At 33.0% G+C, this 22,834-nt stretch overlaps 1 protein-coding gene across 2 annotated transcripts in view; it reads left to right on the top strand.

Annotated features, from left to right (window-relative positions):
- The window catches only part of DIAPH2 (diaphanous related formin 2), an 881,199-nt gene that overhangs the window by 192,259 nt on the left and 666,106 nt on the right, over positions 1-22,834 (top strand). For both annotated transcript variants that reach the window (XM_045817492.1, XM_045817491.1), the window contains 4 exons: positions 12,562-12,636; positions 12,719-12,788; positions 15,383-15,519; positions 19,468-19,576. In XM_045817492.1, the coding sequence (XP_045673448.1) occupies positions 12,562-12,636; positions 12,719-12,788; positions 15,383-15,519; positions 19,468-19,576 (391 nt within the window). The remainder of the gene's footprint in view (positions 1-12,561; positions 12,637-12,718; positions 12,789-15,382; positions 15,520-19,467; positions 19,577-22,834) is intronic.

Below are 22,834 nucleotides of genomic sequence, written 5' to 3'. Positions count from 1 at the left end.
TATAAACCATTAACTGGCTATATCCCAAGTCACTCCCTTACTATATATTTCCTTCAATAGTTATTTTGTAGTCTATATATTCACCTGCATCTGCTTATGCTCTACAATAGTTTCATGAATATATGTCTGCTTCTGTTATTTAGATTTTTAGATTCCCTTGGGGAAGGGACACTCTTGCCCTCTTATTGTTTCATAATGGCAGATATGGTGTAATTTGTATACAATAATGTGTGATTTGATGTGGATATTGACCCACCATCAATAAAAGCAATGCTTCTCCAGCAGTGAGGGTGAATATGCATTAATCTGGCACTATTTTGTGGCCACGCATTTTCAGATGTAATCAGAGAAAAAGAAGGAAGCTGACTTCCTCCAAACAGGAGTATAACCTGCTGGTTTGATTTGAACCATAGTAATAAGCTACAAACAATATTGCATGCTTTATGCAATGGTCTTTTTACTCTTGCATGATGAATTAATGAAATTGAATGTTTACAACTCTGTTAACATCCTAAGAATCCATGAATTTTGACTGTAAAATAAATTTCAATCTGCCATCACAAATTGCATTAGACTCTGAACACACCATGGTCCATGTGTTTTAGAATGATGACTCTGTTATTTACAGATTTTTGTTCATATTCCTTTGCTAAATTTTATGAAAGGAAGTAGTGCCCGCTGAGAAAGGATCAGTGAGTTTAGACAATTTTATTCCCAGCCAACTCATTATTGGATGTATGGTATTTGTCAATACATTCTATGAAGATCCAAAGAAATGTATAGTAATAAATCATTGTGACTAGGGGTACTCAACACATGACAAAAAACAGCAAATCCTGGTTTGAAGAATAGTCACAGAGAGTTGTGATTGTGTAGAATTCCTTGCAGAGTTGTTACTGAGATTGCCTTACTGCTTGAAGGGTATTTTACCCTACTAGCAATTTTTTTTCTTTTTTACTTGGAATCTTAGTTATTGATCTACAAACTCATGGCATAGTGTGTATGGTCACTTTCAGTGCTGATAGCTTCCTCAGCCTATGTTTTTAAGCAGGTGAAAACATTTAAAATATCCTTTAAAGTTTCTATATGTGTAATTATTTGCATTACCTCTAGAACATCTTTCGTTTTTACTTGATATTTTCTAATTTCCCATCAGATTTAAACATTTTTCTTGTGTATTAACAAATGCACATTTTAACATAATCATTGTAATGAAATTGCTACTCTTGACAATGCAAATTAGGAATAAAAAGTACTTTTTAAATTATGGGTGTTAATAACTATTTAAACAACTTATATTAAATTTGCTAAAAGCTTGTCAAAGGAGCCATCACTACTCAGAAAGTTAATACAAAGTTAGGTAGAGATCAATACTCTTAGAACATTTTGCATTGGTTTACCAGTGAAAAATGGAATAATGAGGACAGTTTTTTATGATGCAGAAATGTGATCAAGACTTAAAATTGTGAGCACATCTATAAGGCAGTATTACTAAAGCAGGGTTGTTTACTATTAGTATTTTAAATTTGTTCACTTTAACTTTTAAATGCATAAATTGATTTAGACTATCCCAGCACATTTTTACATAGGATAGAGTATAGTAAATTTAGTGCACTTATGTTAAATCTTATGCTTTCTTTTAAAAACATGGGCAATAATTTGAATTAATGACAACCATATCTATGCTCATTTAGTTACGTTGGTACCATATATATTGACATTGAATTTTTAATTATATAATTTTAGTTTCAAAATATAGTTCATTACTTGCTTGCACTCACTGGAAAACAGGCTTTTCATTACTCTACGGACTATATTAAGATACTTTATATTAAACCTAATTTTCTTCAGAAACAAACATGAATTTCTACACTTCACACTGCACTAACAATACCAGGTTTTACACACAACTCCAGGCAACACATTAGAGCAAAAATTAACCACTATGACTGTCCTAACACATTTTGCAGAGCAAAATTCATCCCAGTATTTACTTTCAGTAAACTGAAGCAGAATTTTAAGAGTAACCGCATTTCTGCAGATATTCAAGAAATAATAGTATAGGCCCTCTGATACAAGTCGTATATTTTAGCTGTCATCTGAAGATTGTAATCTTCCTTAAAAGGAATACTCGCTCTACCTTTGACTGTCTAATGACATTCTGGTGGGTAGAAGTAACTGGAATTTTAACTTCCAATGGAAACTCATTGTTATAATCTACTATGAAAGTAGGCCAAAATAAAAAGATTTACGCAAACCTAACCAAAAAAAAAAAAACACACAACACAACTTTAAGGCATATCCGATACTATTTTTCATACCAGAAACAAATTGCTAATTGAATGGATTCTTTAATAGAATTCTAAATTTCATTTATTTGAAAGCATTTTACATATATTTTATTGCATTTTCAGCATATTGAAAATTTGTTTTTGGGAAAAAAATCTTATACATATGTGGCATTTGAAATATTTTTATTTTGATTTACATGAGGTAATTTAACTAAAGGTCTTGGACACACACTGGAGTTTTACATGCTTCTCTTATCATTATGGGACTATTACTAAAAGCATTTGCACTTTAAAGTAAGAAATGCAGGTATCCCATTACCATTAAGATCAGGGTAAAAATACAAGCACCAAATAACAAGAAGGGAAGGTGGTACTTTTCAAAAAGCCTAGGATAATGTCTGATAATGGTTTGAGTATGCAGTCATCCCTCACTATATCGTGGTTCACTTATTGGGGCTTCACTGTGTCATGGGTTTTTTTTTTAATTGTTTCTAAAACCCCGCAATACAGTGATGCTGCAAAGCTGCAATAAGTGAACTATGATATAGCGAGGGACGACTGTAAAGTATTGTAGTTCCAATTTTCCTTGTAGCCAAGGGTAGGAAAAAAAAGGCTTAATATTGGGAGACACAGCTGTTATCTGATGAATGATGGTGCATCTATTTTTCAGGTAGGACTTTATTCCTAATTCTGAGATCAGATAATTTTATTTTGTGGTTCTTTAAATGAGAGATATCACACAAAACAGTAGAGTGAGTCTTTGATAGTTCTCCATACAGTACATAAGATTTCCTTGTATGTCCATTTCCTCCATTGGGCCTTGAGTTAAAAAAAAAAAATCAGGGTTGTGATGTTTCTACAAAGACCCAGGGTAACAGTATTGGTATATAGCTTCCAGGAATCTAACCCACTACCAAGATATACATGAGAAATGTTCCTGAGGCTCTCCCCATGGAATATCTATCATCTCAGCTGGACTTTTGATAGGAGCTACATATCTGAAAATTCACAATTAAGATGCTAGCTAGCATCTGTAGTGCAGGTTGGCTTCGTGGTATATTGAAATAAGATCTGTGTGCAGTAGATAACTGTGTTTGCTCTATGACCCCAGCTGTTCAGCTGGTGTTAAATAATGGACAGCTAATTTGAGGAGACTTCCCACCTGGTCAGCAAAACAATCGTTGTACAACCTCTCACATCACAGTTTGAATGTGCAAGTCTTCTGTTGAGGTAGCGTCCAGGAAAGCAGAACATAGAAGGCATTATACTGTTATAATGTACTTTGAAAAACTAAATCAGCTTTAAGTGAGATGCTTAGTGATCTGCCATATGAATATCAATCTCAAGACTTCATATACTCAGAATTAACTCAATCCTATTTTTTAGGTCTGCTCTGCAGCAAACAGTGTTACTAAAAATATGCAGATTGAGCCCAATTCTATTTTGGAGAGCACGACCTGAGTACTGAGTACTGCTCTAGATGTTTTATGGGGCAATGCTGTGGTATCATACCACCCTTCATACCAACTTCCAGATAGTTCTCTGGAGAATAGTTTTCTGCATTCAGCATTCTTCAAAAAGTATTGAAGACCAAATGCTATACTGGATTGTTAAAAAGATTTTTTTTTAAAAATGAGATCATAAATTGTCATAATGGAATTAGCATTTGTCAAAGAATAAGAATACCCTGAAATGGATCCAGCACTAAAATTAAATGAAGCATTAATGATTTTTAAAATATAGAAATGCTTAAGAATTTTATAATGTTAAGGTCAGCATTATAAGCATCAATTAAAATGGAAAATAATTTTATAATGTAAGTGGTATGGAATATCTACCTGCAGGTATTCTCTGATCTTATGACATATTTTGTACCTTAAAAAAACTTTCCTGTCAGTTTATTTGCTCAACATTTTCTCCCAGGAGTAGAATGCTGTATATACTGTGCCAAGTTGTTATTATGTAAGCTTTTTGTAATTTTTGGTTATTTTTGTATTGTTTATAAATTATAGTAATGTTTTTATATGTTGAAATCATGTGTGAATTTGCTGATGACAATAGTTTGGTGCAAGCATTCACCTCAATGCATTTCTCAACTCTTTCAAATGATCTTGAAAAATTGGAGTAATACAGTTAATAATAGATAGCTATAGAGGAATTAACTTTGAGGATTAGGAATAAATTATATATGATATATATTTTTAAATATATGGCAGGAAATTTCTGAAACTCTGATGTGATGAATGCTAAATAAATATGAATTATCTAATAGAATGGTGGAGATATAAGCAACATGCTGGATACATGACACTGGACCTTGTAGTTTGTGAGCCCACAACAAATTTGTGATTACATAATAGTAGTCAACTATTTTTGACTGTGTATATTATTCTTTGTCTTAGAGAGCTTATCCATCTATTCAGGGTTTCAGATCAGATCCCTGTGTGTGTGATTTGAAGTCATCTTTGACACTCTGGTTATTACATTTGCCCATTTTCTTTATATTTTCCCAAGGGAAGAATATGTTTTATATAAATTTTTTAGAAATTTGTAACAAGAATTATTCGCTGTTTTAGAAAATATTTTGCCAAGAACAATGCATTTTTGAAATTCAGGTCACCAGTATGTCACTTGTAGCTGATGTATGAATGGTCTTTTTAAATGTATGTATGTATTTTATGTATTTATATATGTATACAAATATATATATATATAATTATATTTTAAATATATATATATGTATGATGCAAGCATCAACCATTTAACTCAGTCCTCTAGTATATATAGTCATGTCCAAGTATTCAGGCATAAAAATACTTATTACAGATATATCTCAGAGATATGGCAGGTTTGGTTCCAGACTACTGCAGTAAAGTGAATATTGTGATAAAGCAAGTCACACAAATTTTTTTATTTCCTAGTGCATATAAATGTTATGACATATTATAAATGAAGTTAAGTGTGCAATAACATCATGTCTCAAAAACAATGAAGATACCTGACTTTAAAATGTTTTATTGCTAAAAAATGCTAATCATCGTCTGAACCTTCAGAGAGTGGTAATCTTGTTGCTTATGGTCTCTTGCCTTTATGTTCATGAAAATGCAATATCTGTGAGACACAATAAAGCAAAACACAATAAAATGAGGTGTGCCTGTATTTAAGTTTAAGTTAGCTTTCTTTTCTTTCTCTTTTACATTGTGGTTAGGGATTTACATTGTTCTTTTTTTTCTTTATTGAATTTATTCAAACAAGCAAACAAACCAATGGTTCACCCATTTTTCTCACCTTCCATCCCTGCCTCCGGAAACCACTAATTTGTTCTCTATATCTATGATCTTTCTCTATCTCTCTATCTATCTCTCTATCTCTCTCTCTATCTATCATCTATCTATCTGTTGATAGATATTTTAGATTTTCCATATAAGAGCAATCATATATTTGTCTTTCTCTGTCTGACTTATTTCATTTAGTGTAGTGCCCTTGAGGTCCATCCATTTCTAATCACAAGGTATTGTTTTCCTCCTTATGTCTGAATAATTTCTTTGTGTGTATATGTCTGTGTTGTATGTGTATCCATTCATTTATCAATGGATACTTAGGTTGTTTCCATGTCTTGGATATTGTAAATAATGCTGCAGTTAACATAAAGGTGCATAATCTTTCTGAATTATTGTTTTCATATTCTTCAGATGAATACCTAGAAGTAGAATTGCTGGATCATATGGTAGTTCTAGTTTTAATTTTTTAAGGAACTTCCATACTGTTTTCATAGTGGCTTCACTTAATTTATATTTCCACCAGCAGTGCACAAGGATTCACTTTTCTCCACGTCCTTGCTATCACTTGTTAGTTCTACTCTTTTTCTTAATATCCACCCTTATAGGATGTATCGTTATGTCTAAGCAGGTGTGACGTGATACCTCATTGTGGTTTTGGTTTGCATTTTCTTGATGACTAATGATTTGAGCATCTTTTTATGTACCTGTTGGTCCTCTGTATGTCTTCTTTGGAAAAATGGCTATTCAGATCTTCTGCTCATTTTTAAATTAATATTTTTACTATTCAGTTATATTAATTCTTTATATATTTAAGATATTACTCATTTATCAATATATGATTTGAAAATACCTTCTCTCCAGTAGGTTGGTTTTTCATTTTGTTGATGGTTTTCTTGGCTCTGCAGAAGCTTTGAAGTTTGATGTAGTGCCACTTGTTTTGTTTTGCTTTTATTACTTTTGTTTTGGATGTCCAATTAAAAAAGTCATCACCAAGACCTATGTGAAGGAACTTACTGCCTTTGTTTTCTTCTAGGAATTTTACAGTTTCAGGTCTTAAGTCATGTGTTTAACCCATTTAGGTTAAATTTTAATATATTTTAATGATTATGCTATTACAGTTGTCCCAGTTTTTTTTTTGGTATGGTGTAAGATAGTGGTCCAGTTTCATTGTCTTGCATGTGACTGACCAGTTTTCCCAACACCATTTATTGAAGAGGCTGTCCTTTCCCCATTGTATATTCTTTGCTCCTTTAGTGTATAAATTAATTGAGCATATATCCACAGGTTTATTTCTTGGCTCTCTTCTGTGTTCCATTGATCTGTATGTCTGTTTTTTAAGTCAATACCATAGTTTTGATTACTTTAGCTTTGTAATATAATTTGAAATAAGGGGCCTCCAGTTTTGTTTTGTCTTTTCAAAATTGCTTTGGCTAGCAGGGTCTTTTTTGGTTTTATACAAATTTTAGGATTATTTGTTCCTATTTCTCTGAAAAAATGCCACTGGATTTTTGATAAGAATTGTGTTGTATAGATTGCTTTGGGGAGTAAGGACATTTTAACATTACTAGTTCTTCCAACCCATGAGCATGGAATATCATTTATCCCATTTATTTGTGTCTTTTTCAGTTTTTTTTCATTAATGTTTGTAGTTCTCAATATGCAGGTGTTTTATCTTCACGGTGAAATTTGTTCCTAGCATTGTTATTCTATTTGATGCAGTTGTAAATGGGATTGTTTTCCTAATTTCTCTCTCTGATAGTTTATTATTAATGTATAAAATGCAACAGATTTTTGCATTTTCATTTTAAATCTTGCAACTTTTTTGAATTTGTTTATTTGAAGATTTTTTTGATGAAGTCTTTAGGGTTTTCTATATATAGTATGAAGGTACCTGAAAATAGTGACCATTTACTTTTCCCTTTCCAATTTAGATGCTTTTTGTTGTTTTTCTTGCCTAATTGCCCTACCTAGGACTTTCAATATTATGTTGAATAAAAGCAGTGAGAATGGGTATCCTGGTCTTATTCCTGATTTTAGAAGTAAAGCTTTCAGCTTTTCACCACTGAGCATATTATTTGTTGTCTTGTAATATAGGGCTTGTAATATAGGGCTTGTAATATAGGGCATAACAGCTGAGGTACATTTTCTCTATACATGCATGAGTTGTTGAGAGTTTTTGTCATAAAAGGATGTTGAATTTTGTCAAATGCTTTTTTTCTGAATCTATTGATATGGTCTTATGATTTTTATCCTTCATTTTATTAATAGAGTGTATCACTTTGGCTGATTTGTGAGTGATGAACATCATATAGTTGAATATGAGGTGCATAAGGATTGAGGAGTAGCAGTTTTCAGTTACAGTTTTGCCATTAACAAACTGTATGACCTAAGAGAAATCACTAAAATTCTCTAGTTTATTTACCTGTAAGAAGAAAGAGACAATATGGAGTAGCTTACTTTGATTTCACAACCAGTAAAGATACTGTGCTCTGTGTGTGTTCTTTCAGTGCAGTTCATTTGTAAATGAAGTCAAAACCATGTTGTCAATTTAAATGTTAATGTTTGTTTTGGTTTTTAACTATTGCAATTGAAAAGAAAGTTCTAGCAATTTTGAAGAAGATCAAAGATACTTCAGCAATTAAAACGTTATGCTTTTTTTCAAAAGCATTTGTATATTTTCAAAGGCTTATCATGTATAAGTATGTATCTTTTAAGAGTAGCTATATTTCTAGATTTTTCTGAAAATGAGCAAAGGCCAGATTGACTATAGTTGGTGATTAATATCTTCTTAGGATATTGCATTATAGTCCTATAAGGGTTTTATCTATAAGTCATGTACATGTTTATTATTGTTCTGTTGTTATTTTGCTTTAGATGGTTTTATATCACCATGGAAGAAAAAGTAATGAGCATGTCTGGCTTAATTTGGCTTAGATAAGCCTTAACAATTCCCTACTTGTTTAATGTATAGTTATTAAAGATTCTGAGTTTTCATTGTATAATGATTATGTTTTGAAAAACATTTATTAAAGGTGATTATATTAAGATATTTAGCTGTGGTTAAGGATGCATGTATGTGCACACAGATGCATACACAATTTCCACAGTATCTTTTACAGTTACTAGGGGAAGGGACTTGAAAATATTATATAATAGTAAGCCAGAGAAATAGAGAACAATTTTACATACCATATTCTGAGACAGTAAAACATTTGGACTTCCTGAAATATTTTGCATCCACAATGAGGTTCCAAAGAAATGCTTCCTTTTGGTTTGGTTGCCGTTATTCTGTACTAAAACTGTTTGTGAACATTAAATTTCTTGAATCTTTATGTTTGTATCTATCACATTGTATAATGAATCATTCATTATATATTTTTCGAACTGCATTTCTCCCCTGGTAGGGGAGAAGGACTGTTGCATTTCTGTTGTTCAGACATCAAATAGTAATTACCCTTCAACTCTCCTTGTCCCTGTTACTGTGAAAGAAAATTCTTAATTTCTCTGCTGCCTATCAGAATCAGACAGTATAACATGCAAATTGGTGTGGGAAAAATGGAAATGCATGGGTGGTATTTTCTAATGCCTCTCTGTTTTCCTGCTTGCATTCAAAAAACCTGTTACCTTATGCACAAGAGATAAACTTGACATCAGCTCAGTTTCAATTTTAGTGTTTACAGACTAGGAATGTGGTTTCTTGGAGTAGTTCCATTTTAACAAAATTCTACTAAATTACAAGAAATTGGATGCCCTGTGTAATATGTGATAGAATTTTAACTGTATCACTTAGCTTAGGAAAATGAAGCAATAGACTTGTCTTGTGGAAGTTAACATTTTATTATCAGTTTGACTAGTTATATTACAATGAGGCAACCTTATTTAGTGTCCTAACATAATTTTATTTACAACCTAAAACCTATACAGAAAATTTAAAATATGACTAGGACCATCTCTTAAAAATTTTTAAACAATAATCTTTGAAGGAACACAAGAGAAGAAAAGAAATTTTCTATAGCCTTTTGGACATTTTAAAAGATTTGGACTTGAACCATTTCTGCTGTCTCCAAAGTAGTTTTGAGAGCTTAAGAAATCAATTGTAATAAATAAGGAACTGTATCCTTCGAAAGAACATTTTTACTTCAACTACTGCCCTGAGGAGATTTTTATATGTAACTCAGGTATTCACAATTTGTGAATATATAAGAGGAATTTGTTTTCTTATTATATGAGCAGCTAGAAAGATCACATATTTCCTCTTTGTGAGGAAGTCATAAAAATATGTAGGTAGTATGAAACAGCAGGATCTTTCCAGTGGTTCCTGATGGGGAGAATAAATGTAGCCAGATAAAACCCTCTTAAGCGAATAACAGAGTATAGAGACAAAGATAGAATGTCCTCTTTGGTGTTTTCTAAGGACATTGTAATCTATCTATTTCAATATTGGAGTCAAAACCATTCAGAATCAGGGCTGTAAAATTGACATATTGAACCTTTCTATGAATTAGGTGAAATAAGTGGAAAGTGAATGTTGTGCTTCAAAGGAATATAGTCAAATATCTGGAAATGGCAGTTATTATATTTAATAGATATATTTAATTGGTCAGAAATAGTTCATGCATTAATCTACCATGATGAATAGTTTCCAAGGACATTCAAATGCCCATGGCTCTTATGTTTACTTTGATGTACCAGACCTGAGTAGATGTGTGTGTTTTTTTATTGTTGTTCAAGTACAGTTGTCTCCATTTCCACCCCCCAACACTCTCCCCTGCTCAAGCCATCCCCACCTCCCACCCTCGATCCTATTCCTCTTTGGCTTTTTCCATGGGTGCTTTATACATGTTCCTTGATGATCCTTCCCCCTTTCTCCCCATTATCCCTTCCTACCTCCCCTCTGGTTACTGTCAGTTTGTTCTTTATTTCCACGTCTCTTGTTATATTTCGCTTGCTTGTTTGTTTTGTTGATTAGGTTGCACTTGTAGGTGAGATTATATGGTATTTGTCTTGCAATGCCTGGCTTATTCTCTTAGCATAATGCTCTCCAGTTCTATCCATGCTGTTGCAAAGGGTAGAAGCTCCTTCTTTCTTTCTGCTGTGGAGTATTCCATCGTGTAAATATACCACAGTTTTGTAATCCACTCACTTACTGATGGCCACCTAGGCTGCTTCTAGCACTTCGCTATTGTAAATTGTGCTGTTATGAACATTGGGGTGCATAGGTTCTTTCGAGTTGGTGTTTCAGCATTCTTAGCATACAATTCCAGTAGTAGAATTGCCAGGTCAAAAGGCAGTTCTGTGTTTAGCTTTTGAGGAAATTCCATACTGTTTTCCACATGGCTGCACTAGTCTGCATTCCCACCAGCTGTGTAGTAGGTTTCCCTTTTTTCCACAACCTCGCCAGCACTTGTTGTTTGTTGATTTGTTACTCTGCTTAGTATTATGGAAGACAGAAAAATAAATGAGATACTATAACTATCTTCAGAAAATTCTTAATACAGAAAAGTATGTAAGGCATTGTGCCAAGAATTGCATTATTAAGTATCAGAGGTGAAGATACATGGTTGTTCAAAGGAAAAATAACTGATATTTGGATGGGAGGCTCATGAGAAAGAAACATTAATGGAGGAATTAACTGTCAATTTGAGCCTTGAAGGGTTTGGAGTGATGGAGTTGGGGTTACCTTCTGGAAAGAACCATACATTAAATAATGCAGGCAAGTGCAGGAAGGATATCAGGAAAGAGAATTTGTCTGATATTTACTGGAACATGTGGTATAAGGCCTGAGGCTGTAAAGGTAGGTTGATACTAGATCAGAATCTGGGTTTGAAATGTGTTAGGTAGTCCAGAGAAAAAGGCCATAAGACTGGTTAAGTACAATCTAGTACAGTGTGTTGTAAAATGAATAAAAGAACAATTGAAGCTTCAGAGACCCTAGTTTGGAGGCTCCTGGCATATTAAAGGAAAGGTAACTATGGCTGAACTAGAATGTTCATAGAGACAATGGAAAGGAGGGCAAGGCATGTATGGGAGTCATTCCAGAATAGAATATTCATGACTGGATAACAAAAAGTCAAAGGAAGCTCTACAGGATTAGTCTTCTAGCCTTCTGCCACACATGGGACTTATCTGCTGCTGCTCACCCATGCCCACTTATCCAGCCCTAGAGACACAGGTCTCCTTGCAGTTCCTTGAATTTTTCAGGCACACTAACCACCACCTCAGTACCTGATTTGTGCTTATTCCTTCTACTGGAGAAGTCCTCATTTCCTTCAAGGCTGTGCGCAAATACCACCTTATCAAAGAATTTTTCCCTGACCACACACATTTAAAGATAACATGTTGTCACTTCTTATTCCATTTACCAAGTTTTATTTTTGTTCATAGCACCAACACAGTGACATTTTATTATATATTTATTTATTGTCTGTGTCTCTCTTTTGAGAATGTAAACTATATGAGGGTAAGGACTTAGTTATGTTGACTGTTATATCTCTATCGACTAGATCATGCTGGTACTTCATAAGCACTCAATAAATATTTATTGAATAAATAAACAAAATAAATGCAAAGGTCAAAGAGATTGGGGGGTCAAATATTATGCCAGTATTTGCAGCCTGAATGATTAAAATGGTAGTCGTGTTATTAACATAATAGGGAAGAATGGAAGAGGGGTTGATGTAGGGAAGCAGTGACACAGAGGAAGATGAATTTAGCTTATAAATTCCGGTTTAAGTATATGCTGCTGGTGAAACAACCAAGGCAAGGCTGTGGAATGGGCAATCCAAAACATGAAGAGGATACTGAGATTGAGGTAAAGATCTTGAGTCATACTCACAGAGGATGGTTGAAGCAATTGGGGTAGAAAAAAGAATGACAAGAAATATAAAGTCAGGATTGTCATATTTGAAAATAAAAATTTCATGTTCGGTACTTTATGTTTTCAGTTTACAAACATATTTATATATATTTTTTGTGTGTTTATTTCATAGCTGGGTTAACAACTTTGGCCATGAAGGTCTTGGACTCTTATTGGATGTGCTGGAAAAGCTTCTGGACAAGAAACAGTAAGAATAAACATGAAAAAAAATCACAAAAGGGGAAACGTTTAGGCACAGGATAATATGTGTGTCTCTTTTTTTTATTCAGGCAAGAAAATATTGACAAGAAGAATCAGTATAAACTTATTCAGTGCCTCAAAGCATTTATGAATAATAAGGTAAGTAGTGTTTATTTCTGCCTCTGTCACAAAAGGTGAGAGAACTTGCCCAACAGCATGAAAGAATGAAACACACAAAATAGTGTGTGCTTATTCAGTTTATAAATGGGTCTTTATGATGCAAGTTATCATGTTTCATTTAAATAGTATTTAAAATATTTTGATTTACAAAATATTGGTAGGCTTTTGCAATCATGGAAACATATAAATCTTGTTCCCAAATTAGTTAATACTATTTTTTTATGGTAGAAGAAACATTTAAATGTCATATGTTGAAAACCATTTTCTTAAGAGACTGTTTTTATTCTTTGAAAAGGAAAATTCAAAGCCATTGTTTGACTTGATCACTAAGAACATAATAAAGTTAAGATTTCTCTTTCTTTTGTGTTCAATTAATGTCAGTTAACATACATAAAAGACATTCCTGGAAAATAGTGGGGATTTTTTTTGCTTTTTTTTTTTCATTGTAAAGGACTCAATAGGTCTAGACATGGGTTTTTCTCAAAGTAGTCTTTGCTCAGGTTATGAAGTTATAGTTAGTTTTTCTATAAACTATTTTGTTACTGTCTTAGAAATGATTTGCTCTATATTTCTATAGGTAAAATACCACTAATTACATAATACTCTTTAGATGGTGTTTTAATAATCTCAAGTATTAATAGAGATAAAGAATTATTATAGTAAACAAAAACTTGCCAAATGTGAATTATAGGTATTAATAACCAATGCAATAAGATTGTTTAAGTAATCTGCAAACACTTTCATAACTATAGGGGATTATATGCAAATATATATATACAAGGTGGGGCAAAATCAGGTTTACACTTGTGAGTATGCAAAACAGTTTATTCTTGCATTATTATTTATTAATTATTGTATTATTTTCTATATGAACATGGTGGATTGACTTAGATTATTCTGAACTAAGGTTAAGCTTTAGTTAAGAGCATGTTAATGTCCTGAACATAAAGGCTCAGAATGTGAATAAATGGTGGATCTTTTAAATTACAGGCATATGTAAGAGTAGGCCTAAACTGTATTCAAAATAAAAATATACAGTGATATATCTGTTTCATGTTGAAATAAACTGTCCTAATCAAAGAATGAAATTTTCATCTTTCATCTACAGTGACTTAAATATCAAATTTGTTGGCCCCAAGGAGTTTATATTACTTACATCAAATCTCTTTTTTCTTGTACAGTGCATGTCAGAACAGGATCAAAAAAAGCCACCCATTTCTTAACTTCTTTTGCTATAATATTGCTCTGATGTTTAGATATATGGTTTCTCATAATTTCTTATATCTTCATTTTTATTTTTCAGTAGTTCCCTACATAGTAGAAAATACTTTTAAATAATAAGTGGAAATTTAAAAATTTAAATGATTTGACTGTCAGTTTAATTGATTTTTAAACTTGTTATTTTAAATTTGATAATTGCACGGTAATCATAGATCTCTGTTTTGCACCTGTGTTTTTCACTTATTTTTCTTACTATTTGTTGTCTACTAGCCACCTTTATATTTACATATCCCTTCTGTTTTCTTTGCTTCTTTTAAATTTTGTCTCTTCCATTTCCTTTTTTTTTGTTTTTTTTTTCCCTCTGTGTATTTCTTTATTATGACCTCTGGTAAAGTTACATTTAAGAGATTTGTCTATTTTTCTCCATGAATTAATTTAGAAGTTAAATTAACAACCATGAAAATATTTATATGCTTGGTACTTAACTAAAGGTTATCTTGAAATGGCAATTTTACTCTGACGAAATGTCAGATTTTATCATTAAACTGAAAAGAAGCAAATGTATTTCATAAGAAATCTGAGAAATACTTTATGGGACAATGATCAAAGAAAATATTACATTCTTACTGTAATGAAAACCCAAGTTGTGTGTTTTCTTTAAAATTTCTTAACCTATTTCATTCTTATAATGCACACTTGTACATGCATATTCAAGAGTAGAAAATAAGTAAAATTGGTGTCTTCTCTGCCTAGTTCAATGTGACACTTACTGAAATCCTAGTGCCATTTCTTTGGGCTTGTAGCTTTTGGAATGCAGCACAGCTATCTGAAAGAGGGAGGATATGAGACAGAAAGTGTAGGAACATCTGTACCAGAGGTTTATTGCTTAAACTGGCATATAGTATACAAAGAGCTTTTCAACATTTTACCCTTTTTGTTCAAGTTAATTTTTCATATAACCATATTGAATAAGTTATCCATAAATTGTAGATATCCTCAGGGAAACCCAGTGACATAAGTAGAATTACTTTAGAAAATTATATCAGTATGTGCTTTATGGGTTCTTCATTGTTGAAGAAATACTGATCATTGCCATATTTCTCCGAAATTTAATGGAATTTTTAGGCAGGCTAATGGACATCATTTCTGATCAAGGGCCATAAACTCTAAGATACAGTCATTTCAAAGAAAAAAACAAAGACAAATAACTGCTTGTTTGAAGAACATTCATATAATTAGGTAGAATCTCATTGTGAAGGTATGGGTTTTTAGAAAATCAGTGTCAAGTAGCTTTTTAAAGTTAAAGGTATGTTCCAAAAACATCTTCAAAGAAAGTATATATTTTTTTAAAGTTTGGATTACAAAGGATTCTAGGAGATGAAAGAAGTCTTCTACTATTGGCAAGAGCAATTGACCCCAAACAACCCAGCATGATGACTGAAATAGTAAAAATACTCTCTGCTATTTGCATTATTGGAGAAGAGAACATGTAAGTATTGCTGTGTTATTATATTAACTGCATGGAAAATGCCACTTGAGAAATTAAGAAATACTGCTTTTGTGTTGATTCTTTAGATAACTTGCAAACCCATGGACATGAACTAAGTGTGTGTCGGGGGGATGCTGGAGGGTAGGGGGCTGTAGGGTGGAGGAGGGATAAAGGGGAGAAAATATTGGGAAAAATGTAATATCATAATGAATAAAATATACTTAAAATAAAAAATGATATGAAATTTTAGGAAAAAATCAGCAGCATTTTTATCTTATCTGTTTACATTTTAGCTCTGTTTGATTCTTTGAAAAGTAGCTTTAAACAGATAGAAACCTAATGGGAAATTTTTCTGAGTTGGATTCAAAGTGAATGAATAGAATTTGTCTATGTAAAGTAATTACTAAAATTATAGGACAAAAATCAGAGAGTACTTTTGGCTAGACATACATACAATCACCTCTATCCCTGAATACACCCACCCTACACATATGCACATCAGAAACTTGACTTCTTTAACTAACTGCATTAACTAGTGCTTTTATTTTGCATTATTATGTATAGCTTTATTTTACTTTACCTGTCTATGGTAATGGGAAAGATAAAGCAGTTATTTGTGGAATGAAATAAACTGACCTGTTAAAAAGAAATAACAAGGCTCTTGTCAGTTTTTCAGTGTATGTAAAAATGCCAGTTTTAGCGAGTCATTGCTGACCACGCAGTAGATCATTTCTACTTTTGGAAAAAATATTGAATCAGAAGAAGTATTTTAGATTTGATGTCAATAATATGTCTAGGTAAGAAGAAACTATTGTGATAAAGAAATACCTGTGAAGGACATGGACTAAAGTGTTTCTTCTTTTATTAAATTATTTTTTTATTTTCTATTGTACTTTTTCCATTATCATTTAGTCCATCTATACTCACCTCCCAAACACAATAACCACTCTGCTATCATTGTGCATGAGTCCTTTTTCTTTTTTGCTCAATTCCTTTACTCCCTAACCTTCCCTTCCTTAGTTGTCATTCTGCTCTTCATCTGTGAGTACGTGTCTATTTTGCTTGTTAGTTTGGTTTGTTCTTTAGGTTCCATATATGACTGAAATCATATGGTATTTATCTTTCTCTGACTGGCTTATTTCACTTAGCATAATGTTCTCTAGGTCCATCCATGCTGTTCTTCCTTTTTAAAACTAGTAGTATTCCATCTTGTAAATGTCCCATAGTTGTTTTATCTACTCATTTACTGATAGACACTTGGGCTGCTTCCATATCTTGCTGACTGTAAATACTGCTGCAATGAACACACAAGTGCTTGTGTTTTTTTTGGATTAGTGTTTTCAGTTCCCTCAGATATATAGGGCCTGTGTAGAAGGCATGCAACCAGTGTAATATGAAAAACAGAGACATTTATTGAAGAAGATACAAGAAACATTGCACATAAGACAATGATACCTCAGTCCCCTTCAAAGCAGGCACCTTGGGACCTCACACAGTTCTCCCAATCCCCATCAGCTGCCCTGTCCTATTTTTCTGAATCTCATCGATGGTCTGAAATCTCTTCTCTTTAAAGGTGATTTTAGTTTTGGGAAAAGCCAGAAGTCACAGGGCACCAATTCTGGGCTGTAGGGGGGCTGAGTCACCTGGGTGATTTGATGTTTCACCAAAAAACTCTGCATGAAACGTGATGCATGAGTGGGAGCATTGTCCTGATGAAGCTGCCAATCACCAGTTGCCCATAGCTGCAGCCTTCTGAATCATTCAAATAGTTTCTGCGGAGGAATATTCAAGATGAACACAAAATTTGATGTGCATTCACTGCTCTGCTCACTCAGTCATTTTGAAATGTGAGGGCCACACAGTACACATGCTCACTCAATGACGTCTATCGCCCGTCATCCCCACTGACTAGTTCAAAGTAGTTGTCATTGTTCACACATGCACATTCCAGTCTACTCTCCTTGGCTGGCAGATTACATTGATGTGACACAAATTGTTCCTGTGATATTAACAATGGCTGGACTTTTTCAAGGCAGACCTCATATTTCCAGCAGTGGGATCATTTAGTCAAAGAGCAGATCCATTTTTATTTTTTGAGGAATCTCCATAGTGTTTCCTACAGTGGCTACACCGGTCTGCATTCCCACCAATAGTGCAAAAGGGTTCCCATTTCCACATCCTTGCCAGCACTTGTTTGTTGATTTATTGATGATAGCTATTCTGATAGGTGTGAGGTGATAATTCATTGTCATTTTAATTTGCATTTATGTGATGATTAGTGATGTTGAGCATCTTTCCATATGCCTATTGGTCATCTGTATGTCATCTTTGGAGATGTATCTATCCAAGTCTATAAATCAGTTGCATTTTTATATGCCAATAATGAACTAACAGAAAGGGAAATTAAGAAAACCATTCATAATTGCCACAAAAAGAATACAACACCTAGGAATACACCTAACCAATGTTGTAAAAGACCTGTACTCAGGAAATTATGACACTGAAGAAAGAAATTGAAGAAGATACAAGTAAGTGGAAGTACATACTGTGTCATTGATAGGAAGAATTCACATCATTAAAATGTCCATGCTACCTAAAGCAATATACATACTCAGAGCTATTTCTATCAAGATTCAGATGATATATTTCACAGAACTAGAACAAATATTTCAAAAATTTATATGGAGCACAAAAGGCTCTGCATAGCAACAGCAATCCTGAGAAAGAAGAACAAAGTTGGAGGAACCACACTATTTAATATCAAACTATACTATAAGGCCATAGTAATCAGAACAGTTTGAGGCTGGCATAATAACAGACATATAGATCAACAGAAGAGAATAGAGTGTCCAGAAATAAAATGTTGCTTCTAAACATTTTGTTGTATCAGCAGTGATTTCAATTTAAATCAGAACAGGCCTAAGCAAAGATTTAAGATTATTCTAATATATTGACTTTTTCAAACCAGCTAGAATAAAATGTTGCTTAGTGCTGACTAGTGTCCTTAGAAACCAAAAGACAAACACTAAACAAAAATACTATTATGTAGCACTAAATATTGTCTCAATGTGAATAAACTGTAAATGAGTTAACATGCAGAAGTAAGATTTTCTTAGGTTTTGTAGAAAAATTAGTCTATATATGAGTAAGAAATATTTTTCTATTTAAGTAGATTTTTAGTACTTCATTCATATCATACAACCTACTCTATTATACTTATGATTTAATTATAATGTCAGATGTAGTTTTGGAAGAGTACATAGACTTTAACTTGATTCAGACTCTATACTAAAATGACAAGTCTTCAATATTTTTTTTCAGATAACTAAGTTTCTTGTGCCAGCTAAATTATAGGTGTTTCTCTCATTACTTAGGCTTTCTCTTTCAGGTATTATTTCCTGTTTCATTTCAAAGAATGTTAATATTTTTAAGGTCTTTTTGAAAATTTTACTCATTCCAGCACTTTATTATAAAATTACAGTCAGGAGAGCATTTGAGAGCTTACTCCCTACCATGTGTCATTAGTTTGGTTCAAATAAAGTTTTGTGAAATTCAGAAAAAAAATTACAGTTGTGTTACACTTGAATAAGTTTTTAATAGTTGTAGATGCCATTCTGTGTTGAAGGGATATTAATATCTGTTACATGAAATATCAATTCCTGAAATTTTACATTTGAATGTTTATCAGTTAAGTATCTTTTTAAAAATGTCACGCAGAAAAAGTATGTTCCTCGAGATTTTTAAATTGAATTTAATTTTGATGCCCTGCAGTTATTTAAAGCCCTCAGTATTTGATGTGTTGAAATGTGCAGACAGGAACATATTTTTTTAATTGTGATGATCAAGCACCCAGAAGAAATTAGTGAAAATTGAAAGAGAATTACCCATATTCACAATGTGTTTGAGAGATGTATTTCTCATTTGTTTTCTATTTTTTTTCCTCTATAGTTTAGATAAACTTTTAGGGGCTATAACTACAGCAGCAGAAAGAAATAACAGAGAACGATTTTCACCAATTGTGGAAGGATTAGAAAATCATGAAGCTTTGCAATTACAGGTGAGTTAGTTTTATCTTACATTGCTTCTAGGATTATATTTTGAGTACTCACTTTGACATAAAGTACATTTGTGCTGACACTTAAATTGAATGGAATATAAACATGAAGTTTTTGTTGCTTAGTTGTTCCCAAAAGCTAGAAGTTTTGCCCTGCCTGGTGTGGCCCAGTGGGTTGAGTGCTGGCCTGCAAACCGAAAGTCCACTGGTTAGATTCCCAGTGAGGGCACATGCCTGGGTTGCGGGCCAGGTCCTAGTTAGGGGCTTGCAAGAGGCAACCTGTCAATGTTTCTCTTGCACATTGATGTTTCTCTCCCTCCCTTTCTACTTCTATTCCCCCTTTTTGAAAATAAATAAAATGTTTTTTAAAAGCTGGAAATTTAGCCTCTGAGAACAATTTGTTTAATATTAGAAAAAGAAACCCTGGCTGGATATCTCAGTTGATTAGAGCATTGTCTCAGTATGCCAAGGTTTCCAGTTTGATCCCTGATCAGGGAACATGTAAGAGTCAACCAATGAATGCATGAATAAGTGGGATAACAAATCAGTGTTCCTCTCTCTCTCTCTCTCTCTTCCTTTCCATCTCTGAAATCAATAAATACAAAAATAAAATTAGGAAAAGTACTTTGGATTATTACAAATGTGATTATTATGATCATTATTAATATTTGGGTAGAAATTTAGTAATTAATAAATTGCTGAAATTAAAGCCTTAGCAGTAATCAGGGCAATAGGACAGGCAGTTCAGCCAATGTCATCCTACCAAATTTTAATGGTGTCTGTGGGCTTGTTGTAGAAATTTAAGAAAACTAAACACATCTCACTTTGTGCTATTCATACAGCATTCCGGAGTCTGACTCACCAGAATAGTGGGGATTGAATTGCAACTCTTAGGACAGTGTCTATTTGATAGCCCTGTGTAGACCCAGCCTAAATGTTTTCTTTAGAAAATGACAAAGCTCAGTGTCTTAGCTGATTTCAAGAAATGACCCATATGCACAATAACTTTGTCCTTGACTGGTGAGAGCTCATATTTATTGACCATACTTACAGTGTGAGATCCTAGACTAAACATTTTAAATTGTGGCTATTACCTGATTTAACTCTCACAGCAACCCACTTATGTAGGTACTATAATTTAGTTGTGAGTGCTTAAATATTCAAATTTCTCATCTTATGTAAAACATACATTTTCGTTTCTTTTTTATTGTATTATGAATTATTGGTATCTTTTTTCACTAGACATTGAAGCTACAGAAGATAGATAAAGTGGCATGTCCAAAGAGAATATGGTAGTGTTATAAAGCTATAAGTCCTCTCCAAATATTTAATATTTGTTAATTGTTAGTTCTACTCCAACTATTCTGAGCAGTTTGGATATACTTTTATGGTGTGCCTTTTATGTCTAGTTTAATACATTAAAAATAATTGTAGTATTTACTTCCATTGTTTTTCTTTTCATAATTCACTTATTATGAAATTCATCGCTGATTAATTTAATATCTCTACTGAAAGTTATGAAAACTAACTTTTTAGATGACTTGTAAAAATTTTTGTCCTTCCTATGGTTGGCTTACTTAACTAAATTTCTTTGACTTTCAGTCATATGTAGGAGTTTGTACTTGTCTTGCAAAGTTTGTTTAGGAGGAATTAGGTTTTTTAGACATATCAAAGTTTTTATTACATCGCTCACTCAAAATCACATGGCTGTTGCGTGGTAGAGCTGTGATATGGAGCCAGGTTTTTGTGATGCCGACATTGGTATACTGAATTGTTTGACCTTTACAGTGTCACCTGTGCCATACAGTAGTTTACCTAAACAATGAGATGGGAATGACGTTTTCTAGCCTTTAGGAAGCTGGGTGAATGGAATGATAAAATGGCAGGTTGTTAATAAGTAAACATATAATAAACACATAATAAATAAGTTGAACACCTGGTAAATATCTAGGTGTTCAAGATATTGTTGTATATTTAATATAGATGTGAACATGCAAATCACAATTTGAAATTTTCTGTTCTACTGAGCTACAAAAATTAGTAATTGTATGTAGATCCTATTACTCTCAAAAGAATTTTAAGTGTGTTTTATTTGGACTATTTCATGTGAATGAAAAAATATTAACTAGAAGTTCAAAAATATATTTGGAATGCAGAATGAAAAAGAAAAATTCAAATATGTTATTTAAAAACATAACTAGTGTTACACAGTATATTGTAACACAGTGGCTTTTCTTTTTCTGTAGTATCTATCCTCAGACTTCTCAAAATGTTATTATAGTCCTGGCTGGTGTGGCTCAGTGGATTGAATGCTGGGCTGTGAACCAAAGGGTTGCTGATTTGATTCCCAGTCAGGGCACGTGTCTGGGTTGCAGACCAGGTCCCCATTAGGGGGTGCTCGAGAGGCCACCACACATTGTTGTGTCTCTCCCTCTGTTTCTCCCTTCCTTCCTTTCTCTAAAAATAAATCAATAAAATCTTTAAAAATGTTATTACAGTCTCAGGAAGTAATTCTGTTAAAATACAGGACTAATTATATTCTTAAATAGCAACTATATACCTTTTTTCTCTTTTTTTATATGTGTTTTAAAACAGGTTATTAACTTCTCACAATGGGTTTCTAGTTCTTCTTTAAAGTGAAATTTTATACCTGTGATTGGATTTTCATTACCTTCAGTTCTTCAAAAAATAGATAAGACATTAAATCATATATCTTCATATACTCTCCCTTCATTGAATTCCCGAAAGCTTAATAGCATTTTCTTTTTCTTTAATTAAATCTTTATTGTATTTTTCCATTGCCATTTATTCACCTTATATCTCTCCTCCTCCTAGCAATCACCATACTGTTGTCTATGTCCATGAGTCCTTTTTGCTCAATCCCTTCACCTCCTCACATCCCTCCACCACATGTTGTCATCCTGCTCTCAATCTATGAGTCTGTCCCCATTTTCCTTCTTAGTTCAGTTTGTTAATATATTCTACATATGAGTGAAATCATACAATATGTGTTTTTCTATGACTGGCTTATTTCACCTAACATAATGTTCTCCAGATCCATCTATATTGTCACAAAGGGTAGAATTTTTTTATGGCCAAGTACTATTCTATTGTGTAAATGTTCCATTTTTTAAAGAAAGGTTTTGTTTATTTATTTTTAGAGAGAGGGGAAGGGAGGAAGAAAGAAGGAGAGAAATATCAATGTGTGGTTGCCTCTCACACATTCCCTACTGGGGACCTGGCCCACAATCCAGTCATGTA

This window comes from Phyllostomus hastatus, unplaced genomic scaffold (assembly GCF_019186645.2).
Source record: "Phyllostomus hastatus isolate PE091 unplaced genomic scaffold, TTU_PhHast_1.1 phas_scaffold_28, whole genome shotgun sequence".
In the NCBI taxonomy this organism is placed as follows: Eukaryota; Metazoa; Chordata; class Mammalia; order Chiroptera; family Phyllostomidae; genus Phyllostomus; species Phyllostomus hastatus.
The sequence above is the reverse complement of the archived record's forward strand: the minus strand, read 5'-3'. Positions and strand labels throughout refer to the sequence as shown.